The sequence below is a fragment of the Marmota marmota genome, unplaced genomic scaffold (genome assembly GCF_001458135.2).
Source record: "Marmota marmota marmota unplaced genomic scaffold, marMar, whole genome shotgun sequence".
NCBI classification, from domain to species: Eukaryota; Metazoa; Chordata; class Mammalia; order Rodentia; family Sciuridae; genus Marmota; species Marmota marmota.
In genome coordinates, this window is record NW_026000169.1 from 13,691,745 (window position 1) to 13,716,916 (window position 25,172).

General features: G+C 35.2%; 2 protein-coding genes and 1 pseudogene across 23 annotated transcripts in view; 2 read left to right on the top strand and 1 right to left on the bottom strand.

The window, feature by feature from the left end:
- Ints13 (integrator complex subunit 13) overlaps nt 1-15,873 on the bottom strand; it is a 29,066-nt gene extending 13,193 nt beyond the window's left edge. For 3 of the 8 annotated variants that reach the window (XM_048787353.1, XM_048787352.1, XM_048787347.1), the window contains exons 1-7: nt 15,309-15,872; nt 14,090-14,321; nt 11,650-11,724; nt 5,787-5,989; nt 5,308-5,388; nt 3,257-3,359; nt 1,587-1,715 (exon numbers count right to left, since the gene is read on the bottom strand). In XM_048787353.1, the coding sequence (XP_048643310.1) occupies nt 1,587-1,715; nt 3,257-3,359; nt 5,308-5,388; nt 5,787-5,989; nt 11,650-11,724; nt 14,090-14,314 (816 nt within the window). In that variant the 5' untranslated portion in view covers nt 14,315-14,321; nt 15,309-15,872. Of the gene's footprint in view, nt 1-1,586; nt 1,716-3,256; nt 3,360-5,307; nt 5,389-5,786; nt 5,990-11,649; nt 11,725-14,089; nt 14,322-15,308 lie in introns of all 8 variants that reach the window. The other 5 variants (XM_048787351.1, XM_048787348.1, XM_048787350.1 and 2 more) reach the window with 5 other exon arrangements.
- On the top strand, nt 9,553-10,292 carry LOC107152741 (annotated as a pseudogene).
- Nucleotides 15,874-15,989: 116 nt separating the features above from the next.
- Fgfr1op2 (FGFR1 oncogene partner 2) overlaps nt 15,990-25,172 on the top strand; it is a 29,791-nt gene continuing 20,608 nt past the window's right edge. For 2 of the 15 annotated variants that reach the window (XM_015498252.2, XM_015498254.2), the window contains exons 1-2: nt 15,990-16,430; nt 20,392-20,484. The gene's annotated coding sequence lies outside the window, so the exon portion shown is untranslated. Of the gene's footprint in view, nt 16,431-20,391; nt 20,522-23,876; nt 23,896-25,172 lie in introns of those variants that run through there. The other 13 variants (XM_048787354.1, XM_048787356.1, XM_048787358.1 and 10 more) reach the window with 10 other exon arrangements.

The window sequence follows — 25,172 nt, forward strand, 5'->3', positions numbered from 1 at the left end:
TTTCTAAATAAGGAAATTATTTATTTTGCTTTTTGTTTAAAATGAGGCCAAATATATTCAACCATAATTTGCTAAAATAATGGGATAGTCTGCTCAGTAATTAAACTATTTAAAGATGCAATAATTTTCAACAGCATTATGAACTTTATTTAGAATCTACTGGCTAGGGCTGGAAATGTGGCTCAAGGGTAGAGTGTTTGCCTGGAACATGTGAAGCCCTGGGGTTGTTCCCAGCACCACATACACAAAAATAAATAAGTAAAATAAACAAGAAGAAAAAACCCCACTGGCTACACATAGATAATGAAGAATTTAATGATTATTTTATGTCAGAATTAACATAGACGACTAATCTAGAAATTTAAAACATTTTTTATTCCAAATGTATTCTTGTTAATGCTTTTTTTACCCAAATATAATGTAATTGAAATACTTTACATAAAGTGAAAATGAAACAGTGTTGAAAAGAGCAAACAGCATCTTTAAATACCTGCAGTGAATTAGTGTAAACACCAATTACATAAAATAGCAAATACAAACTATAAACAAGTTTAGCAACTTGCTTTCATAGTAAATAGGAATTTCAACATTATCTATTTACCAAAAAATGAGAAAAATTGAAGAGAGAATCACACACAGTAGCATACTAATGTCAAATTCAACAAGCAAGTCATCTGTTATCCTTATAGTATTATTCTTATAAAATTACTCATATTAAAATAAACCTATTACATTATATTACTTGTTAATTGCTTCTGTATCCAAAAAGTTCTAAAAGATAAGATTAAAATTTCTGGAGAAGAATCAAGCCATGGAATAAGGAAATTAAAAATGAAAGTATTATACTCATGCAATTTAGTGTTTATGATGTCATGGCAAAAAACCTGAAACTGGATTATAAACAAGACAATTTGAACTTTCAGGTATAGTGATCACTTTATATTTTAAAAATAATCAATACAATTCAATTCAATTCAATTCTACTCAGTAACAATGCTTCTAAAGCTTCTATTTGTCAGGTATTGTCCTGGTCTTATATGACGTAATAACATAATGAAAATCACAGTAATAGAGTCCTAAGAAAATCCATTAGTAAAATTATAGGACTTATGGATATCTACAGTTTTACAGTTACACAGTAATAAACTAATTGAAAGCTATGGGCTATTTTTTCCTAATTAGACCTATTATCTATAAATATCTTTATGCTGGGTGGGCAAGAATACAAACACAGAAAAAGGATCCACTAGAAAACACAAAGTACGTAAAATCTAATATTACAGCTGTCAGGAAAAGAATCACAGAAAAATAATTTAAAATACCAATTATATTTTAATGAAAATATATTTTTTAAAATTTCATATAACATGTTATTAGAAATAAAAAATATAGCACTTTATTCTGTGATCCTTTCTTGATGCTTTTCAATATTTACTAACCTGGTCAAAGACACTGAATGTGGGCTAGTAAAACAGAAAATATGATATGGAGAGAAAAAGTAAATGTTCAATTAAAATAAATAATACATATCAAAGACGTATTTAAAAAGCAGTTTTCAAATTTAGCAAAAAAAAAAGAACGCCTACCTTCATTGGAATATTTGTAATAGTAGTTGAAGCCAAGTCAAAATGTTGCTGTACTAAAATATTCAATTTGGTAGCAAGATGCCGTCCTGCACGAACACTATGAACTTCACTAGTTAAAACTGGGGACAACTACAGAAAAATATGCAAGAAAAATAACCCACAAAACATTAATTCATTGTAACCTAGTATATTATAACACAAAAAAAATTAAGTACTTTTACTTTTAGAACTTGGGGGAAGGAGAAAAGCCCACAAATTAACCATGACAGTTATTTAGCAAAATTTTCATATATTCATTCAACACATATTAATCAGAGTTTACTGCATTATAAATCAAGAACTGTGTAAGTCACTGGACAATACAATGGTGAACAGTCTCCACCCTCCTAAAACTTAGAGTGAAATAATTTTTTATTTAAATATATTTTTAATTTGTATTTTTACTTCTATTCATCTAAGCATAAAATGAATTTGAAGTGACTCACAGAAATACTACAGAAAAAAAATAATTCATTTTGTTGTGAAGACAAAATTCTGCAGATAAAACTTAAAGAATGTAGGAATCACCATGAACATCTCATTTTGTTGCCAATAAATGAGATAAGGCAATCAAAAGGTATAAGATAAAAAAATTATTCATTACAGGGCAATAATATTTATTATAAATTATTTTAGTTATTATAAAATAAAACTAACATATTGCCATATTATTACAAGAGGCAGAACAAAGTTAATAAAAAATGATAGAGATAATGACTTAAAAATACCACTTAACTATAAAACAGACTACAGCAATACCAGCATAATTATATTAAAAATTGCAAAATAAAAATTCCAGAATATAAGGACATATACTTTTTTTAGGTGGGGGGTAGTACTAGAGATTAAACTCAGGGACACTTGGCTACTGAGCCACTCCCCAGCCTTATTTTGTATTTTATTTAAAAACAGGGTTTCACTGAGTTGCTTAATGCCTTGCTTTTGCTAAGGCTGGCTTTGAACTTGCAATCCTCCTGCCTCAGACTCCTGAGCTGCTGGGATTACAGGCGTGTGCCACCATGCCTAGCAAGGACATACAATTTTAATTTAACTACATAAATAGATTTGTATTTCTAAACATAGACCACTGATGGAAAATAATCTGACATGAATTCATTTAACAATTAACGTAATTATCTTTTCCTTTGAGATTTTCAAATTTAGTTAAAACGAAAAAGTAAAGGTTGAGAATTAAGTTCCCCCCACCCACTGCCTAACATGTAAAATTAGTTTCTTTATCAACGGAGTGTATTTTTATTAAGAAAAAAGAAAGTGTATTGTTTTTCTAATGCAGAAAAGATTTTCATACAATACAAATGGCTACTAATAACTGAAATTTATTGAAGCACTTAGGAAGAATATAAATTGTGTATGGTTTGGCAACACATTTTATTGAAATAAACAAATGTCAATAGGCAAGCAAAATAGAAAATACTTTTTTTTTCCAGAAAATACTTTAAAAACTATAATTTTAACAACCTAAACATTTGTCCTACAGGTTTTGCTTTGAAAAATTTAAATATTTTCTTTTCAGTAAATATTGATATTGTGATCACTTCAATGCTAACCTTTCTCAGCATTCATTAATAAGAACTCACAGTGATCTTTTCTTCTGGAACTTTTACACCTACCTCTTTTTTAGGACGATCAGATACAAGGCTGTCTTCACCAACTGGGTAGGTGTGGATCAAGACCAACTCACATTTTTGAATCTGCATGAGACTTAAAGAGAAACTTTTCACTTAAAATATAAGAATATATACTATGTAAAGCATTTGGGTAGGTAAACTACTACAACTTTACTACACTAAAACAATATATTGCTATAACCAGACACTACTGTTAACACAAATGCTAAGTATTTAGAAAGACAGTGTATAACCGCTGTATTTGAACACAATGGTTTTATCAATTTTAAGTACAAAAATAATTTTCTTTTTGGAGGATTAAAAAAATACAGAATTCTTATAATTATCAAAGAGAAAATGAATACACTGTATATTAATTTCCCTTGTACTAATAATTTCTCTTAAGAGTAAAATCAGGAAGAGTTGATTATTTCCAAGAACACAGATTAGTAATGCTAAGAACATCCCCCAACTTTATACTGAAATTTTGAGACTCACAGAAAAGTACAATCTTCAATGAACACTCCTATATCTTACATTCTATTACATGCATTTACTATTAGCTATATTTTCTACCTAAAATTTTATTAAACCATTTGTAATTAAGTTGCAAAGGACCCTCCTAAATACTTGAGCATGCTTCTCCTAGTAAAAATAATCTTACAACAATAATACCACTAACCCAAGAAAATGTAATCACTCAATCCAAATTATAATCCACATTACAATTCACATTAAATATGTCCTTACTAACTGTAATGTAACAAGAAATCTGTATTTGGTCTCTGCCCTGGAGTTCCTAGAACAGTGTTCTTAAAACCTGTATAAATTCTTAAGACAACTGGGTTGTACTAACGATCTATTACTCTAGTATTTGATCTTTGATCTCAGTTTTCAACATTGGAATTTCCCTTGGAATTTCCTGGGTGATAGGAGTATTTTTTGTGCTAATGAGGAAATTCGTGGTGGGCTCTTTGATAGCTCCTGGATGGTAAAGCTATCACCAGAAAGACCAAGCTATAATTAGAAGTTTAGGAGCTTTCAGCCCTACCCTACCATCCTCCAGGAAGGAAAGAATCATCAGAGAGCAAGTAATCAATCATGCCTATGTGAAGCCTCCATAAAATTCCCTGAAGCACAAGATTTAGAGAGATTTTGTGTTGGTAAACATATCCACATGCTGAAAGGGCAGTACACCCCAACTCCATAGGGACAAGAGCTCCTGTACTTAGGACTCTTCCTCCTATGTACCTCTTTACCTGGCTGCTTGTCTGTAGTCATTATAATATCCTTTATAATGGGGTATCGTAAAAGCGTCCCTCTATTCTATAAGCCACCATAGCAAACTATCAGACATGAGAAGGGAGTCATGGAACACCTCATTTCTACCCAAATTGGACAGACAGGTGAAAATCTAGGGATTTACTACTTGAGACTGATGTCTGACAGTGTGTGGGGTGGGGGACAATCTTGTGGGATGTATCTTAATCTGCAGGGTCTGGCAAAAACTCTAGTCCGTTAAGTATCATATCTGAACTGCAGGACACCTAACTGGTATCTAGAGAGTTGGGGATTTTGTTGATGTGGGGAAAAAAACCATTACATTTGATTACTCAGGGTATGGACATAGAGAGGAAAAAAAGTGTTTTCCTTTTCAATAGCTTTTTTCTTTTTTAAAAATTCACACAATGCAATGAGTTGTTATGTTTTGATTTGGTACATACTGAGTAATGCTACCTACAATTTGCACATTTTACAAACACTTAACAGACTATGAGAATGAGCCATCAAAACAAATAGGCATTAGGAATTTAAGTGCTATTTTATCCTTCTGATTACATTTCCTGTGAGAAAAGTAAATTTCTTAGGTGCAAGACAAAATGGGAAGAAAAGCCTCTACATTCTTAGTAGTCAATACTTTTAGACTAATTTGTTGAGTTAGGACAGAATTCAAGGGAATACTAAAAATCACATTAAAATTCTTAGAAATAACTATAATAAAATGCATACAAGATGAAGTTGAAGACATTTATTTCTTTATGGATCATACTCACTGATCTGAATTTGCAGCAAGCTTGTTATGTTCATGAATGGTTTCCTGGACACAGTCTTCAAGCATTCGCACATGACTATCACTGTTTCATAAAAAAGACATAGGAAGCTTAGATAAATAAACAGTTAAAAAAAATTGAAAATACTATTAAGATAAAAAATATACTATTATTAACCTGCATTATCTTGTATAAACACTTAAAATTACTTTAATAAGGATTGTCTTTAGTGTGTTCATTCACAATACCAAACAACTATCTGAAAAACTAGTGATAAAAAAAAATAATAATCAAATCAATTTACATGACAACACAGTTTTCACAGAGATGAGTCTTCATTTAGAATTGGACAAATGCAGCATTAATTTTAAAGGGGAAAAAAATAAAAAATCCACTTGCAATGTGTTTTAGTGTTTATATGTAAACCATAATAGGAATGACAATTCCCTCAGTGAAAGGATTATTATGATTAATATCCACACCTTTTTGCATTAGTAATGCAGATTATTCGTCCTCTATTTCCAACACGTTCTGCATTCTCCATGAGTAAAGTACGAGCCTCATGTTGATATTCAGTAATTTTGCAAAGCGTTTCCACTGCTGCAACAAGACCATGCAGAATACTGCAGCATTCTGGATCTGCCCGAGGATTAGGAGGCCCAACAGCAGCTAATGCTGCCATTAGCTAAGCAAAAGGAAAAACAATTAGGTTGACAAAAGTAGTAACAAGTCAGACAAAACACTCACAAGAAAACTACACACCAATGTATTTTTAAAATATAGACATAGACATCCTTAATAAAATACTAGCAAACCAAATCCATTTGCACACAAAGAATTATTATATACCATGATCAAGTAGTATTTATTTCAGAAATACAAAGTTGATTTAATATCCAAAATCAATTAATGTAAGACACTGTATAAATTGACTAAGAAACAAAAATCACATGATAAGCTCCATAAACAGAAAAAAACATCATTTTACAAAATTCAAGACCCTTTCGTGAATAAAACAAAACAAAATGACAACAACAACCAACGAAACAAACAAAAATATAATGCAGGAATAGAAAGGGAACTTCCTGAAAGAGAAGAGCGCCTATGAAAAATCCACAGATAACATCTTACTTAATGGCAAAAGACTGGATATGTTTTTCCTAATGGAACTTACAAATAAGGATGTCCACTCTCACAACTTTTATATATACACATAAGTTATTTTTAAACTTCATGAGAATTGCTTACTCATAAAAGGTATCCAAAAAAGAAAGAAAAGTTACTGTTTATAAAAATGTCATATAAAGTCCCTGTTACATAGGAAAAACTCAATAAAAAATCCTAATTCCTTAGGAGTCAGAGACATATGAATTGAAACTCTGGCTCTGCCATTTAATCTCTTATGGATTTTTCTCTAGTCTGATAATAAAACCTATAATAGAACCTATCCCACATTAATGTAGTATTTTTAAACTTTAGCCAAAAAAAAAACTTTAACCAACAAAAACTCCTGAAGTCTGACACCTTTTCTGTAATAAAATGTAAGCTGTATAGGATAGAGTTGTATGCTTAATGGAAAGAATTTTGGGCCTACATATGTACGTTAAACAACCTCTGGCTGCTCTACACCTCAATCCATTCACCTGTACAAGGGAAGAGTTGAAGCAAAGGATGTTTAAGATCCATCTGGCCCAAACGTTCTGAAATCAGTCAACTTCACTTGTTACACATTACTATTCCTAATAACTAGGGAAAAACGTGACACAGATAACCAAAGCTAAACATTAAATATGCTAACACAAAGAAGACTAAACGTAATTTATACAAAATGTCAATTCTCTTGTATCTTTTTTTCTTTTTTGGGGGGGTTACAGTGATTGAACTCAGGGGCATTCAACCACTGAGTCACATCCCCAGCCCTATTTTGTATTTTATTTAGAGACAGGGTCTTACTGAGTTGCTTAGTGCCCCTCTATTGCTGAGGCTGGCTTTGAACTCTCAATCCTCCTGCCTTAGCCTCCAGAGCTTCTGGGATTACAGGCCTGCGCCACCACCACGCCTGTTCTCTTGTATTTAATATTGTTATTGTATTTTAATATTGTTGCCTTTACATCTGAAGTTTCTTACTCCATTCACAATTTAAAAGCAGTGCATGTGATAATGTACCTTCACCTCAAAAGTAGAAGTAATGCTTCTTTTATGATTGGTCACCTATCAAATGCACACCTTCATTGCACTACAGTGGTGCAGGAAAAAACCTATATACCTCTTTGTATTCACCCACAGCTAGAAAGACTTCAAGCTTCTTCCACAGTACTTCCAAGAGATAGTACAAGAGGAATGCATGAAATCCTTAATATTATTTTTCCAAGTAATGAATGAATATTAAGAATATTCTGGTTGGGTACAGTGGCACATGCCTGTAATCCCATCTACTTTAAAGGTTGAGACAGGAGGATTATAAATTCAAGGCCAGCCTTGGCAACTTAGCAATACCTTATCTCAAAATGAAATTATAAAAGGGTTGGAGGGCTGGGGTTGTGGCTCAGTGGTAAAATGCTTGCCTCATATGCTTGAGATACTGGGTTTGATCCTCAGCACCACATAAAAATAAATAATTAAAATAAAGATATTTATTTTACATCTACAACTAAAAAAAATATTAAAAAAAAAAAAAGGCTGGAGATGCAGAGCACTTGCCTAGCACACATAAACCAATCCCCAGTTCCACCAAAACAAACAAACAAACAAAAACTAAACTAAAAAGATAAAAATGCAAAGCCAAGCCAATGAAATCCTACTCCTTAAGTCACTTATATCTAAAGAGTGTAAGGTTAGATATGTTTGATAATCACAAATATTATAAGGGATAAACACATTTTCTTTAAAAGTATTACACTAAAACTCACCTTTAATTAGATTATTTCTATTGAAGAGAATCCATTAACAAAAAAATTTTAGCATGACATAATTCAAAGTGTATCCAATATATCACTAATCCCTATCTCTCATGTTGTTCAATTTTACCAGTGAAGAATCTAGTAGAATAAAGTCTTCCATCCAACTAAATAATAGCAATGAACAAAATCTACCAGAAACTCAATATTTTTAGACAAATAAGAAAACATAAACTTAATTAAGCAAGCATGAGTTTATTTCTGTTCCCTCCACTATGACCACAGCAATTTTTTAAAAAGTATAAACCCAAAGATGAAGGAAAAAGAAGATAACAACAAATGTCAGATAAAAAAGATATCAACAATAATACATAAAAATGAGTGAAGAAGTGGTAATAAACCTAATAGAACTGAACAAGATGAAATTTAAGTATCTACAGGGGAGAAATAGAGGCAAGATGATATGTCCTAAAGAATTAAAAAGAAGTTTGAGAACTTGAACACAATGCAGGGATGAGACAACATTTTAAGAACTATAAGTAGCTTTAAGTCAGAATAGGTAAAATTTGATTCTAGACCCTACAACCTAACCTAGATAAGTGACTATCTCTTCCCCACTCCCACACAGAATTACACTTGTGAGTGGGCACAAAACAGAAAGCATGGATACCACAAAGCACAGCATAGAATAAGAGTAAGTTACTAGACGAGCACTGCTCAACAAAACTTTCTGTGATGTTGAAAATGTTCTCTGTCTGTTCTATCTATTACAGTAACCACTATCTATGTGTGGCTTACTGAGCACTTGAAATTTGGCTAGTGCTATAAGAGAACTAAATTTTTAATTATATTAAATTTTTAAATTTAAATACACAAATGTGGCTAGTAGCTACTATATCAGTTAGCAAAGTACTAGACTCAAAACAGAAAAATTTAAATACAACCTGGATGTCGCACTGAATGACAGAACAAACCATCCCCTCCTGCTTCCAGAAAGCTACCTACAAAGTTTATAGAATATAAACTTTGAATAGTAGAAGATCTTCTCTGGAGACTACAAATAGTTCCAGAGAGATGATCTGTTAACTCTGACATTTGGAAGTTCCTCAGCAAAAATAACTGTCTTAACCTCTGAAGCTTAGTCAGCAATGCCTAATCCAACATAAAGATTTTCTAATCTGCTGTTTAATGCCTTGTTTTTAAATAAGATTGCATAGACAAATGTCATCAGGCATTTAAGAAAAGCCTCAACATGAAAAAAACTCTTGAGAACACAGAGGGATCAAAGAAAAACTTAAAACACACCATAATTAATGGCTCCAGATAAAAAATATTACACCCATAGGTCTGGTAGCAGCCATCAGGTAAGACAAGATGGGCATATACAAGTATATCCAGGAGCTATGGAGGAAGAAGCAGTCAGATGTGATGCACTTTCCTCTAAGGGTCCACGGCTGGCAGTACCGCAAGCTCTCTGTGCTCCACAGGGCTCCCCACCCAACCTGGCCAGATAAAATGCAGCATTCATGTGCACTGCGGTGGCCACAAATGTCCATTTCCTAAGGGTGCAACCTATGGCACGCCTGTCCATCATAGTATTAACCAGCTAAAGTTTGCTTGAAGCCTTCAGTCTGTAGTGAGTGAGATGGACGTCGCAGTGGGGCTCTAAGAGTCCTGAATTCTTATTGGGCTGGTGAAGATTCCACAAATTCTTTATTGGTCCATTCCACAAAGCTACCAGAAGAAATCTTGACACCCAGTGGATCACCAAAACAGTCCACAAGCACAGGGAGATGCATGGTCTAACATCTGCAGACCATAAGAGTTGTGGCCTTGAGAAGGGCCACAAATTCCACCACACTATTGCTGGTTCTCACAGTACAGCTTGGAGAAGCTGCAATACTCTCCAGCTCCACCGTTACCACTAACATAAGTATGATGTTCGTAAGGTTCATACCTAATAAATAATTTGGGACAGTCATGTCTGCTTAAAAGTGTTATTTGTCTGTTAAAACTAGTCTGCAGATTATTTCATGAATACTTTGTCAAATTGTGGAAGTTAAATTGCAATAATGTTTGAAGACAGTAAGTGATGGTGTACCTTGTTTCTAATTAGATAAACTTTCTGTCTTACTTTATCTTATTAGGGACTTATATGTCAGGGTTTAAAATACTCTGTGTGGTACAAAAGGTGTCATATTCTTTTAAAAGAGGAAAAAAATTATACCCGTAAAGTAAGAAAAAGATGATAAAAATGATATAGTTACAATGTAAGTACAAGTTATTGGAAATGTAAAAAATATAAATAACATTTCCATATGAGTCAAAAGATTCAAATAATGTAGAACCCAGAGAGAGGCTCAATGAGAAGAATAAGGAATTTAATCCCATAAATTCAAAATCCCACTAATAGGTATGCTAAAAAGACACGGAATATAGACAAGAACATTATCAAAGATACAGCACAGGGACTTTTTCTTGAACTGAAGAATATAAGCCATAGCACCATGAATGAGAAAAGACTAAGATATATTACTAAAAAATTTCAGAACACACAGTGGGAAAGATAAAATTCTAAAAGCTTCCAGAAATTATGAAGAAAAATGATACTGGACTTCTCAAGAGCATCATGGAGGGTGTAACACAGTATAATGATGTCCTCAAAATTTTTTGAAAAATATACTTCCAATGTGGAATTTCTATGCTCAAAATATAAAAAAAAAAGTAAGGTAAGTTACAGGAATTCTGGAGCCTCTACCAAAACTAAAGACTACAGAGAGAGAAAAATGAGACCTGAAAATTAGAGCAAAGAGGATAACTGCAGTGCAGTAAGCCCAGAAAGTGCCAGTTCACACTGTGCTTCAAGAAGTAATTCGTGAAGGTATCAAACTGTTAAATTATCTAATACATCTATAATAAAAATACTGAGAAGTTTAAGCAAACATAGAAAAAAGGAAATAATTAATTCTAGGAATAAATAAAAATTTGCACAAATAATCATAGATATTACCTGGCATAATAGTGAATAACACTGTATGTGGACATTATAACAGAAATATGAAATTTTAAGCAAACCAATAATTCTGATATAATAATTCTGAGAAAACAGGGAAAGGAATGCGTGAAGGGAATATAAAAAAGATAAATCCTAACAATAATGATAAATACATAAATTATAAATTATAAATTGAGACCTCAATAAGTAGGAGTAAAAATATGTTGTTTAGAAATATGAAAATATATATCAGAAAAACTAGAAGTGAAAGATGTTTGGGGGTGAGAGGGTGAGTGAAATGGAAAGCTGTTTTTCTTTTAATTTAACTGGAAATTTTAAAACTATGTATAAATACAACATGGACATAAATAAATAAATAAACTTTTTTTAAAAAAACTATTGCCATATTTAGATAATTTTCAAAAACAGCCACAACTTAAAACCTAACCATACCTCCTGTAAATTTTGGTCTTCTTGAGTCCAAGAATTTAAAACATGTGCTCCAGAGTCACTCACAATGAAATTCACCTAATAGATGTCAAAGAAACAATTAATATTCAACTATAATTTTACTTAACCACCATACTTTAATATAATGTGCAATTTCTACCACTGATTCATTGTTTGATTAATTCATTCATTTTATAATAACAGAATGCCTAGCTTATACCAGGTACTATTCTTAGCAGTGGGGACATGGTACTATAGGGATGGATAAAACAATTCTGTCACAATGTGGGGGAAGTCTAGAATGGGGAATGTGACAAAGTAAGGAGCATTGCAACAAGAATACAAATTAACATGATAATTTCAGAGAGTGATAAATACTATGAAAAATAGTTGTTAGCTACTCTAGATCGGGTTGTGAGACACAGGCTCTCTATAGAACGTGGCAATCTAGAGAAAATTAAAATGACCAAAGGAAACTAGCCACTGAAAAAAACAGGGATAGAGAATTCCAGGTACAGCAAACAGCAAATGCAAAAGTTGATAAGTGTGTACCCTTAGAAGAGTTTAAAAAAAATAAAAAATAAAAAAAACAAAGAGTAAGCAGAGTAGCAGGAAAAAAGTTCAAACAAATAGGGCAATAGCCTTATCTATAGAGCACTCAGTAATTCAGACCACTGAAAGCCAAATAATGGATTTGAAATACATTATTTTTACTAAAGTAAAATACAAAAAAAACCATTATTGGGGCTGAGAATATAACTCAGTGGTAGAGCACTTGCCTAGAATGCGAAAGGCCTTAGGTTTGCTCCCCAGCACCACAAAAAACTACCAGGTAGGATGATGATAAGGAACATATTAGAAAATATATCAAGTGACTATGTCACTTTTTGAGAGGAGGAAGAAATTTCTTTTTTTCCCCTGGATGATATGATCTTTTTTCCCTAATATACATGAAATGTTAGTTTCCTTCTTTAAAGAAAAGGTTTGATAATCGGTCTTTTCTCCAATGTTTATCTGACAGGAATAAATTTTATAGCCACTTTATTAGACTATCTCACTTAAATCTTACAGCGAGAAAATAGGTATAATACTTACATAGGAGGAAACTAAGGCTTGGAGAGATTAAGAAATATTATCCAAGTCACACTGCTGGTTGCTAGATGCCAGGATTTGAACTGAAGCCTGTGCCTAAAATCAAGATGCTATTCTTCCCCTCATTACATATCTATACAGGATGCACAAAAATTTCAAAAGGGCCAGGTGCCACAGCGCAAGCCTGTGTCCCACCAGCTAGGGAGACTGGGCAGGAGGAGGACCGTGAGTTCAAAGCCAGCCTCAGCAACGATGAGATGCTAAGCAATTCAGTGAGACCCTGCTCTAAATAAAATACAAAAAAAAGGGTGGGGATGTGGCTCAGTGGTTGAATGCCCCTGAGTTCAATCCCTGGTACCCTCCCCCGCCAAAAATTATAAATATATAAGGAACTTATTTTTTAACTTGGAATATATCTGAATGCATAATGTTGGACTCTCTATATTCACCTTAGCTGTGACTATGCTATCTTTGCCAGTCTAAGAATTGGCTAGGTCCCAGCCCAGGCTGCTGCAAATGAGACGGAGAGCACATCATCCACTTGTGGCTAACCAAATAACTTTCCCAAAATAAAACATCTGAGATAATAAAACCTAAAGATAATTTTTAATACTTAAATTTTCTATTAATCATCAATTTCTCTTCTTGATATAAAAAAAAATTCCATTTAGCATCATTTTTTCTTTCTTTCCTTTTCTTTTGGTGCTGGGGATTAAACCTAGAGCTTCCCAATGAGCTACACTCTTAACCCCAACTTAGTATTTTAAGAGCATTTCTTTTTAAGTTGGGCAAATCCTAAGCAGTTTAGTATATATTCTTTAGAATGGCAAGCAGCCAGTCTGCTTAGATTCAGATTCTGGCTCTATCTCTAACTGGCTATGTGACTAGGGACAAGTTTCTTTACCTCAGTTTTTGTATGAACACCACAACTGTAATAAACAAAACTGATATACAGCTGGCAACATACCAGCACAAGTAGAGAAACTGCTTATAGCCAATGCTCCTTCTGCTTGGGCTCCCATAATTCTCAATGGTGCTTGTTCCATATTAGTTGTTACATATTAAAATTGCCTCAATATTTATGGTACCTACTTCATCTAACTGTTGTGACAATCAAAGGAGCTAATAAATATAAAGCACTTCGAAACATGTCTGGCACATGTAAGTGTTCAATAGTTACCAGCTGTTATTATTGGTTCCAATTAAATATCTATATTTATCCCAAATAGCAGTTCTGTGTGCATTTTAAGTAGTAAATAAATAGTTCTAAGTCAAATGTACAACAAATTTATTTACACAGTTAAGTATATCCCCCCCCATATCATAAATTTTGTTTGTAATGTATACTCACCAGCTTTTTAAATGGAAATATATCATACATTATTCTACAGTACTCCATCGAAGATTCTACTGAACAAGTCCACAATGATTTAGAGATTGGGGCCAGAGGGATGATTCCTTGGGTTCTATTCTTCACCAGCATATCAAACTCCACATGCTGTCGGCATGATTCTGCCATATAAGGGCAGTGATCCACAACAAATACTGTTTTATGAGATTCAGAAAAAATCTTCATTTTTAACCTATATGGGGAAATGTACGTTAGTTAAATGGTGATATATAACATGCAATATCTTAAATTATTTCTAACTAACAGGACTTTTCCACACACAAAAAAAATTGGTAGGAGATATTAAAAATATATTCAAAGAAATTTGCCCAACAAAGGAAAAGTTTAATGACAATGTTTACCAGGGTTAGGACCAGAAAGCAACTGGGTCAATTCAAATGAGACTGTCACTCTACCAGGCACAGAAAGTTACATTCCATAATTTTTTTATTTTTGCTTTTTAAAATAACTTAAAATTGTCAGAAAAAACATTTTATATATCATTGTATCTGATTCCCTTATATTTACCAAACATGAAAAATAATAAATACTCTTCAAATACACTTTTGGTTATCCTAATTGACATTGATATATAAAAACCTCTAAGTCAGCAATTTTGAGCTTCCCTCCAAAAACAAACAAACAAAAAAGTTTCATGACTTCTGAAAAAGGTGAGTGGAGTGAGGGAAAACTAACAGTTAAGGAACGTGACAGCAAAAGTAAAGCCCAAAACATAATAAACAACTCCCAAGATAACTGCATATCGGGTCTTCGTATTAGGATAAGGACCCCAAACTCATTCTTCTTCTTAACATTTGATAGACCACAATAATTTCCATGTAGAACAGAATAACTTGGTTGCTACAATTACACTGTTGGGGAAAAGGAACTTTTTAAACTTTTTCTTATTAAAACAGAGCATGAGATACTCTCTTACTTCACTAATAAAATACTAAATAGACAAATCCACATTCCAAAAGCACATGTTAAGCAGAGGAAAAGTGTTCATCAAAATGAACTGTCTTTTTACGACCGCTATTTTCTTCTGTTCTCAAAACACATCTCCCCTTCATGCAAAACTCTCTTTAAGAAACCTCCTAGACACACTCTGCCGGGGGTTGGGAAGGGGGTAATACAAGGTGAGTGGATAGGGGAGACCTCAAAATCGAGGTTCGCTTACTTTCGTGCCTGGTCCTGCAGTGAAAACGAACAGAGGCTGTGCCTCTCTGGCAAAGGCTGCTGGCTGGGAGGGTGGGAGAATCAACGCACAGTCAGGAGTGTCTGGTACCAAAACCAGGGGACTACGCTTTCCCCGCACATCTCCAGAACACCGGTCCTTCCCAGGCTTCCTAAATGCAGGAGTGCGCGCGTGCGCGTGCACATACACACACACTCACATACTCGGGCTCGCGCTTGCGCAAAGCACTCTTCGACAGCCCCGCCAAGCTTCTCTTCCTCCTCCAAGGACCGACGCACAAGACGCCAAACAGGAAGAGGGCGGAGCCAATGAGAAAAAAAATTGCCTCCAACCTCGAGATGTTCTACCCACTAATTTACCCAATCACCCTTTGGGAAGAATGATCCGGGCGACCTAAGAGTGTCCCCAAAAGTGAAGTACCAACCACAGCACCGCTGAACAGGCCACAACCCCTTAGGTTTAGAACCCATAGGCTTAGCACCCACCCTCCCGCGTCTGCTTTTCTGTCTCTTCACCTAGGCCCGTTGCCCCTAGAAAAACACGCGAGACTTAGCGAGAAGACGAGCTAAAACTAGAGTGGGTAAATAGGGAGGGACACAGGAAGGCCCCGCCCCTACCTCTCCCGCAAATCAGCGGCGAGCGGCCGGCTCTGCTCCACGGTAACGCGAGGGAGGAAATCTCGCGAGACTGGGGCAGTCAAGGAGCGCTAGTCGGGGACGGTCGGCGGAGGTTTATCCCGGGTCAGTGATGGGGCTGAACCCCGCTGACTTGCCAGTTGTCTGTGCTGTCTCTGTTGGATTCTGCGTCTGCTCGCTGAAGACGCGGAACAGAGGTGCGGAGTCTTTTCCTTTGGGTGCATAAGACCCGGTCGTCAAAGGTCCTAATCTCCATAGCCGTCGGCTGCGAGGGATTGAGAGCGCAGTAAGTGGTATAAACCCGGGGACCAGAGCGGGCGTAGGCGAGTCGGAAGCTTCCTTTGCCTGTGGGCTGCCTCGGTGCATGCCCCTTGAGAACCACCGGCTCTCCGGCCCCGGCCACTTCGCAGTCTCAGCTCTTGGGAGCCAGCCCGGTGCTTAGCTTTGAGCTCCTCTTTCCGGAATGGAGGTACGGAAAGTTTATTAGAAACTCTCGGCCCCAAACCTGTGGACGCACCGTACCATCCGTATTTGTTTTCTTCTCTTCTTACCCACCTTGAGGGTTAGGGAAAGGGACCCTTTTTCCTCCAGTTTACCCCTTTGCAGTATTTGCCGCAGATGACCATTCCCTTCTTGAAACCGCCCTCCAAGAGATATTACTCTTTTTTTCTGGTTTTCATCTTTATTCCATCCCAGATACTGATACTGACACCAGTATACGTCCTAACATCCAAACTAGAAACCCAAGAATCCACAGTTCCAGTTAAACTGCACTGTATTGTTTCTTCTTTCACCAGAATTATTGCACCTACCCCAAACTAGTTTCCCCGTTAACGTCCTTACAGTTCTGGCATACATTTTGTTTACATCTCTCCTTAAACTTTTCAAGTAACCGTATTGCTGACAGAATCAAGTCCTAATTATCAAGCATGTCATTCAAGATCTTTTACAGTCTGTCTCAATCATATTTTTAGAGTCTCAACTTGCTTCTTCTCCAGATACTTTAACGTCCAACCATACCAGGCACTGGCTGTTTTTTCCAAAAGTGCCGTGCGTTTTTCACAGCTCTTTCTCTTTATAGGACTGTAGCGTCTGTCCCTGTTTGCCATTTATCAAAACTTAATTCGTGGATTTTCTCAGACTCCCCCAGGTGACAAAGCGCTTCAGATAGTTTGGTGGTATTTATTAGGAAGTATTATTTGTTCATTTATCTGTCTGTTCTGCGAACTTGAAATTGAGTCTGAAATCATGTCATTTCATCTTTGAAACAGAATCTATTCCAGTGCTTGGCACATTATTTATATGTACATATGTATACATATTTATAATAGTTCTAAAAACTTTACCACGGAATTTTTAGTTCCTTAAAACCATGGAATTTTAAGACCTACAAGGAACCTTGTATATTTGCTTGAAGGCCCCTGCCTATTTTGAATATGAGCAATCCCATACTCCTAATACGTACGTAATTGTAAAATTTTTAAATTATTGGTTGATTGGAATTATAATGGAAAGGAAAAAAAACCCTATGCTTTCAAATAATTTTGTGTTTTATTATACTATTATATTTGAAAAGTAGTGGAATTATATGTGAGAGAAATGTCTTAGACTGTTTGCAATGCTTCCTGTGTGTGCATTCATGCAACTGTGCCACTGACTCCTTGGCCTATAGGTTAGAAACAATGGGTTTAGATTAGGTTGGTTCCTTTTGGAATTGCTGTAACTGTTTGCATATGTGTATATGAAACTTTTGTTTAATCGTGATTCTAAGGATATTTTGTTATGGCGGGGGGGGGGGCGGGGGTCCGGTATACCGGTAACGGTACATGGACTACTGGACACACGNACTTCTTCCACTCTACTTATTAGACAAAGAAAGGGAGGAAATCATTTTTCAGGAAGAATAGCAAAATAAATTAATATTATTAAATATTTTACACTTTTGTGGTTTCACATACAGGAAATGAACATGCAAATTCTTAGAAACTGTGTCACTGTTTTTCTAAAATAGTAATAAAATTATCCTTTGAGCTGCCTGCTATTTACAATTTCTTTCCCTGAATAGATGGCTTTATAATTATGAACAAATTTTAAGTATGGTTCATTTTGATAGTGTTTCATTATGCAGCCTAGAGAATGTTTTTTAAAGTAGATGTTAATTATAATTTTTAAAAGTCTATCGATAAACTTTTGTTGCTTAATTAACTAAGGTCTAATTAAAATGGTTCTTAGGCTTGTATTAGTTACATGAAAAAAATTTTGAAATTTTGTTTGGTTTTGGTACTGGGATTGAACTCAGGGGCACTCAACCACTAAGCCACATCCCCAGCCATTTTTTATACTTTATTTAGAAACAGGTGCTCGCTCAGTTGCTTATCACCTTGCTGTTGCTGAGGCTGGCTTTGAACTCAAGATCCTTCTTCCTCAACCTCGGGAGCCACTGGGATTACAGGCCTGCGCCTTTTTTTTGGGTGTTGGAAATTGAGCCCAGGGGGACTTTACCACTAAGCTAAGTCTCCAGACTTTTTAATTTTTTATTTTGAGATAAGTTCTCACTAAGATGCTGAGGCTGGGTGCTGGGGTTGTGGCTCAGCAGTAGCGTTCGCCTAGCATGTGTGAGGCCCTGGGTTGGATCTTCAGCACCACATATAAATAAATAAATAAAATAAAGCTTAAAAAAAAAATACTGAGGCTGGTCTTGAACTTTCAGTCCTACTTCATTGGGAATATAGATGTGCACCACTCTGTTAGGTCCAAATATATATGATTTTTCTAAAAATCTTCCAGCATTATTCCTTTCAAATTCTGTTCTGTCCAACTTTAAAAATTAATTTTCTTTATAAAGCTCCAATTATGTTCACTGCACCAATGAAAATTTTCCGTGATTTCAAATAGTGACATGTATGTCTGTATAATGCTTATTTTTATGTGTAATTAAATGCATAATTCTTGATCTCTTAAGATTATGAGCTTTGGGGGCTGGGGATATAGCTCAGTTGGTAGAGTGCTTGCCTAGCATGCACAAGGCCCTAGGTTCAATCCCCGGCACCACCAAAAAAATAAATAAAAATAAAAAAAGATTATGAACTTTTCTGAAAGACATAACTATGCCTTTTTATTTTTCTATCTCATGTGTCAATTAATGTTATCTACTAATTGTCATTAGAGGTATCTACTTGGACAGTTAAAAAAAATTTACACTAAACTGACATTTAAAGACATCTGTGGTATATCAGTAGTCACAGTAATTTTGTGTAGGTCTAGCTATAAGATAGTAGATTTCTGGATAAAGGAAACAGATGAGTGACCTGAATTTTTTAAAATTTTCTTAACCAAAAAGAAGTCTATAAGTAAACAGCTGGCAATTGCTGTCTTGGGTAGGTGGCAGTTTCTTTTTTACCAGCAGCAGAATGTTCTTGAACCATCTGCCAGGAATCTTGAATGTACATGTTTGGTGGCAAGAGTGGGTGAGAATGTGGCTAATGCAGGAAACACACCAAAAAAAATTGTTTAAAAAAAATTTGCCTGCAATTTAGACCTACCTATAGAAAACAATGTAAACATTTTGTGACTAGTTAAAGTAGGTAGGTACTATGAAAATAGGCAGGTATGTTAAAAGTATAACTTTTTTTTTTAACTGAAGGCTATTTTTAAAAAAATTGAAACTTGTTAGTTTGAAAAGTACTTCTTCCACTCTACTTATTAGACAAAGAAAGGGAGGAAATCATTTTTCAGGAAGAATAGCAAAATAAATTAATATTATTAAATATTTTACACTTTTGTGGTTTCACATACAGGAAATGAACATGCAAATTCTTAGAAACTGTGTCACTGTTTTTCTAAAATAGTAATAAAATTATCCTTTGAGCTGCCTGCTATTTACAATTTCTTTCCCTGAATAGATGGCTTTATAATTATGAACAAATTTTAAGTATGGTTCATTTTGATAGTGTTTCATTATGCAGCCTAGAGAATGTTTTTTAAAGTAGATGTTAATTATAATTTTTAAAAGTCTATCGATAAACTTTTGTTGCTTAATTAACTAAGGTCTAATTAAAATGGTTCTTAGGCTTGTATTAGTTACATGAAAAAAATTTTGAAATTTTGTTTGGTTTTGGTACTGGGATTGAACTCAGGGGCACTCAACCACTAAGCCATATCCCCAGCCCTATTTTGTATTTTATTTAGAGACAAGGTCTCTCTGAGTTGCCTAGTGCCTCACTTTTGCTGAGACTGGCTTTGAACTAGTGATCCTCCCACCTCAACTTCCTGAGCCACTGAGAATACATGCGCCACCGCAGCAGGCAAAATTTTGTAATTTTTTTTATATAAATTGTTCTTAGGCTTTCTTGTTTATTTCTTATGACTATCTTGGAAGTTCATTGATTCGTTAGAGTCAGGGAATTTGTTTTGTTTTTCTACCTATGCAGGTCAAGATGGTTTCTGTATAAGTGAAAGCAAATAAGACCTTGTGAATCCAGCCTGGCTCAAGAATAAAACTGGGATCGGAAGATCTATTTCTGGTACTAGCTGGGCTCTTTCACTGGGTTCCTCATATTGGTAATTACTAAGTCTATTTTCTTTTCTTTTTGGGAGGTACTGGGGATTGAACTCAGGGGCACTCCACCACTGAGCCACATCCCTAGCCCTGTTTTGTATTTTATTAGAGACAGGGTCTCACTGAGTTGGAACTGGCTAAATTGCTGAGGCTGGCTTTGAACTCTCAATCCTCCTGCCTTATCCTCCTGAGCCACTGGGATCACAGGCGTGTGCCACCCCACCCGGCCCCTAAGTCTATTTCTTATTGGTAAAAAAGGAATAATAATACTTGTCCTGCTGCCCAATTAAAGTGGTACTCCTCAAATTCCGAAAGCTACCACCAGTTTGAATGAATTATCACAAGCATTTTGATTTTTATTCTAGAGTACTCCAGAAGTCTGGGTTGAATTAGATTGGAGAGAAGGCTAAATATAGGTAAAAACAATTCTGAAGAAAAAGCAATGACTTAGCAAGGGTTTTAAAACTATTAAAACTGGAGTGGTTGGGTATTGATGATAGACAAATAGCCATTTTAATAGGGTGGTAAAAAAACACATCATGGTTTTAATTGAATATCTTTAATAAGCACATCTTTTCATGTGCCTATTTACCATACATGTTTTTTTAGTTAGTATTAAAGTCTTTTGCTCATTTGCTTATTTTAAAAACTGTATTCTTAGCATTCGTTTTGAGAGATTTTCATTGTAAATACAAGTCTTTCATCAGATATGTGATTTGAAAGTATTTTCTTCCAGTATAGATATAGCTTGTGTTTTCAGTCTGTCTTAATGGTATTTTTCCTTAGTTGTAATTTTAATGAAGTTCGGTTTATCAAATTTTTCTTTTAGGAGTCATGCTTTGGTAAACATCTAAAAAAAAATCTTTGTTTAACCCCAAGTTACCAGGATTTTCTCCTCTTGTTTCTTATAGAAGTGTTACGTTTAACATTTAAAACAGTGTTCCATTTTGAGTTAATTTCTGTATAAAGTGTAAGAATTGTGTTGAGATTAGTTTTCTGGCATATGGATGTCCAGTTCTTCAACCATTTGTTGAAAAAACTAACCTTTCTCCTTAGGCTTGCCTTTGCACCTTTTCAGATATCAATTGACCATGTTTCTGTGGGCCTATTTCTGATCCTCTATTCTGTCTCTATCAATACTACAACTGTCTTGATTGCTGAAGTAGGTCTTAAGTTTTAGTGTGATTTTTACAACTTCAGTTTCAAAATTGTTTTGTCAAGTCTATCTTTACATTTCCACAGAAATTTTATAATTGGCTTGTCCATTTCTGGAAAACAGAATTGCTGGGGTTTTGATTGGAAATTGCATTAAATCCGCAGGTCATTTGTGGAAAACTGATCATCTCTATTACATTGAGTCTTTCAATCGTTGAACATAGTTGTTTCTCCATTTATTTAGGTCCTCTTTAGTTTCTTTTCATTAACTTTTTGTAGTTAGCATGTAGACATTACATGTATTTTGCTTCCTTTTTACCAAGAATTTTTTGTTTTGCCCAAGAATTTTTAAAGAGTATTATAAACGTGTTTTGTTTTGAATTTTTGATTTTTGATTCCCATTTGTTCATTGCTAGTTTATATAGGGGCCTTAAGCCTCCCACCCCTACCCCACCTCCGCTACTGCGGATTGATCCCAGAATATTCTACTACTGAGATACATCCCCAGCCCGTTTTTAAATTTTGAGACAGGGTCCCCAAGTTTCTGAGGCTGGCCTGGCCTCAAAGTTATGATCCTCCCTGCATCACCCTCCCAAATCCCTGGGATTACAGCTGTACACTGCTGGGCCAAGCTTTTTTTTTTTAATTTCTAACATAGTGTTGGCTATGAATGAAGGCGGTTTTCTTTCTTTTATGTCTATATGCCCCCCCATTTTCTAGATTTTTTTCCTCATTATTATTGGTTATTAGAATATCCTTGCCTTGTTCTAATTTTAGTGTGAATGTACTCAGTCTTTGTCTATTAAGTATGATTCGCTGTAGGTTTTTTTTTTTTTTAGAAGTGCCCTTTCTCTGTTTGTAACTTCCCTTCTAGTCCTAGTTTGCAGAAAGTTTTTACTATGAAAGGATGTTGAATTTTTTTCTAGTGTACCAATTGGTATGATCAAGTTTTTTCCTCTTTGGTGGACTATAGTGATAGCCTTGAATGGTGGGATAAACTCCACTTGGTCATGGTGTATTACTTCTTTAATATATGGCCAAATTTGATGTTATGGTTTGGATGTGAGGTGTCCCTCAGAAGCTGAAGTGTGAAACAGTGCAAAAATGTTCAGAGGAGAAATGATTGGGTTATGAGAGCCTTATCCCAATCAATGAATTAACCCCTGATGGAATTAACTGAGTGGCAATTGAAGACAAGCAGGGTGTGCCTTGGAGAGGTGCTTATTGGGGACATGTCTTTGGGGTATATGCTTTTTATCTGGCAAGTGGTGTCTCTCTGCTTCCTGATCATCATGTCTTCCACCATCATGTCCTGCTCACCTCCCACCTCAAGGAATGGAATTGGCTGTCTATGGACTAGACCTCTGAAACTCTGATCCCCCATATAAACTTTTCCTCCTCTAAAATTTTCTGGTTAGGTCTTTTCAGTCATAGAAGTGAAAAGCTGACTAAAACATTTGATTTGCTAATATTTCCTTGAGAATTTTTGCATGTATATTCATGAGGGATGTTGGTCTATGTTTTCTGTGTTTCTTTTACTGTCTTGTATAGTTTGGGTTTCAGAGTAATACTGATTATCATTTATGAGTTTGAAAGAATTCCCTTTACTTCTGGGTTTTTTTTTTTTTATGTAATAACATTGGTTATATCTCTTCAAATGCATGTTAAAATTTGTCACTGAAACCATCTGGTTGTGGAGATTATTTGCAGGATTTTAAAATTTTGTTTTGTCCCAGAGATAGGACAAAACCACAGGCCCTTAACCACTGAGATATATCCCCAGCCGTTTTTATTTTGAGATAGGGCCTCGATAAGTTACTTAAGGCTTTGCTAAATTGCTGAGGCTTGCTTTGAATTTAACATCCTCCTGCCTCAGCCTCCAGTGTTGCTGGGATTACAGCTGTGTGCACTCATAATTTTGCAGGATTGGACCAATGGTACAGAATAGAGGACACAGAGACCAATCCACAAAATTACAACTTTCTTATATTTGGTAAAGGGGCTAAAAGCATGCAATGGAGGAAGGATAGCATCTTCAACAAATGGTGCTGGGAAAACTGGAAATCCATATGCAACAAAATGAAACTGAATCCCTTTCTCTCACCATGCACAAAAGTTAACTTGTTGGAGTCCAGCTCCAACAGGGGGTCTCAGGAGACGAACGGATGGTGAGGAGTCGGCGAAAGGGAGGTGGAGAAACAACACAGACACCAAAGTGAAGGTGCTGAATCCCAATCTTTACTTGTGAAGTTGATCATATATACTTTTCATTTTGGCAGGCTCATAGTACTTTGTGGTTACAAAACAGGAATCATTATTCAAAGAAACAAAATATTACGTAGCTACAATTAGAATAGAAGAATGTATCTTGGCTTATGCATAAGCAAGCATTTGAACTTTCAGTTCGCGTTTTGCTTTGAGCTGTTTCTGCTTAGTTAACTTTTAATAATAGTTAGAAATGTCCCAAACTATTGGCCTATACCTTGACTATTCTTTCTTGACTTACTGACTGGAACCGGTGCCATGGTTACGGCAAGTGGTTGACTTGTTTTAATTTTAATCAAACAAGAGTAAGAGCACAAACCATTGTGCACAGGAACAAGAACAAGTTGCCCAGTACTAAGCACTAATCTGTCGTCTTAACATTAATTCTTCTTCTCTAGATTTTAATTTAATTTCTCAAAAACTTCCTTGACAGGAATACAGGGAGTTTTTCATTAGACATTAACAATTTACGCTTCACAGCTGAATCATTGCATTTAGACCAAACAGATCTATTCTTAGAAGTAGTTGCATTAATTGGGAAAGTCATGTTTTTTCCTTCATACTTAATGGTCATATGAGAAATCGCAACTATACTTATTAAAGGAATACAAAAACAAACCAGCCCATTCCCAGAAATATACTGTGCTCCTCCAGAGGATGGACGCCTTGCGCCATCCACCTCAGTAGGGCCTTGCCATTGCCTGAGTCAGGGGAGGGGCGCAGCATTAACTCAAAATGGATCAAAGAGCTTGATATCAAATCAGAGACTCTGTGTCTGATAGAAGAAAAAATTGGCTCCGATCTACATATTGTGGGGTCGCGCTCCAAATTCCTTAATAGGACACCCATAGCACAAGAGTTAATAACAAGAATCAACAAATGGGACTTACTTAAACTAAAAAGTTTTTTCTCAGCAAGAGAAACAATAAGAGAGGTAAATAGGGAGCCTACATCATGGGAATAAATTTTTACTCCTCACACTTCAGATAGAGCCCTAATATCCAGAGTATACAAAGAACTCAAAAAATTAAACAATAAGATAACAAATAACCCAATCAACAAATGGGCCAAGGACCTGAACAGACACTTCTCAGAGGAGGACATACAATCAATCAACAAGTACATGAAAAAATGCTCACCATCTCTAGCAGTCAGAGAAATGCAAATCAAAACCACCCTAAGATACCATCTCACTCCAGTAAGATTGGCAGCCATTATGAAGTCAAACAACAA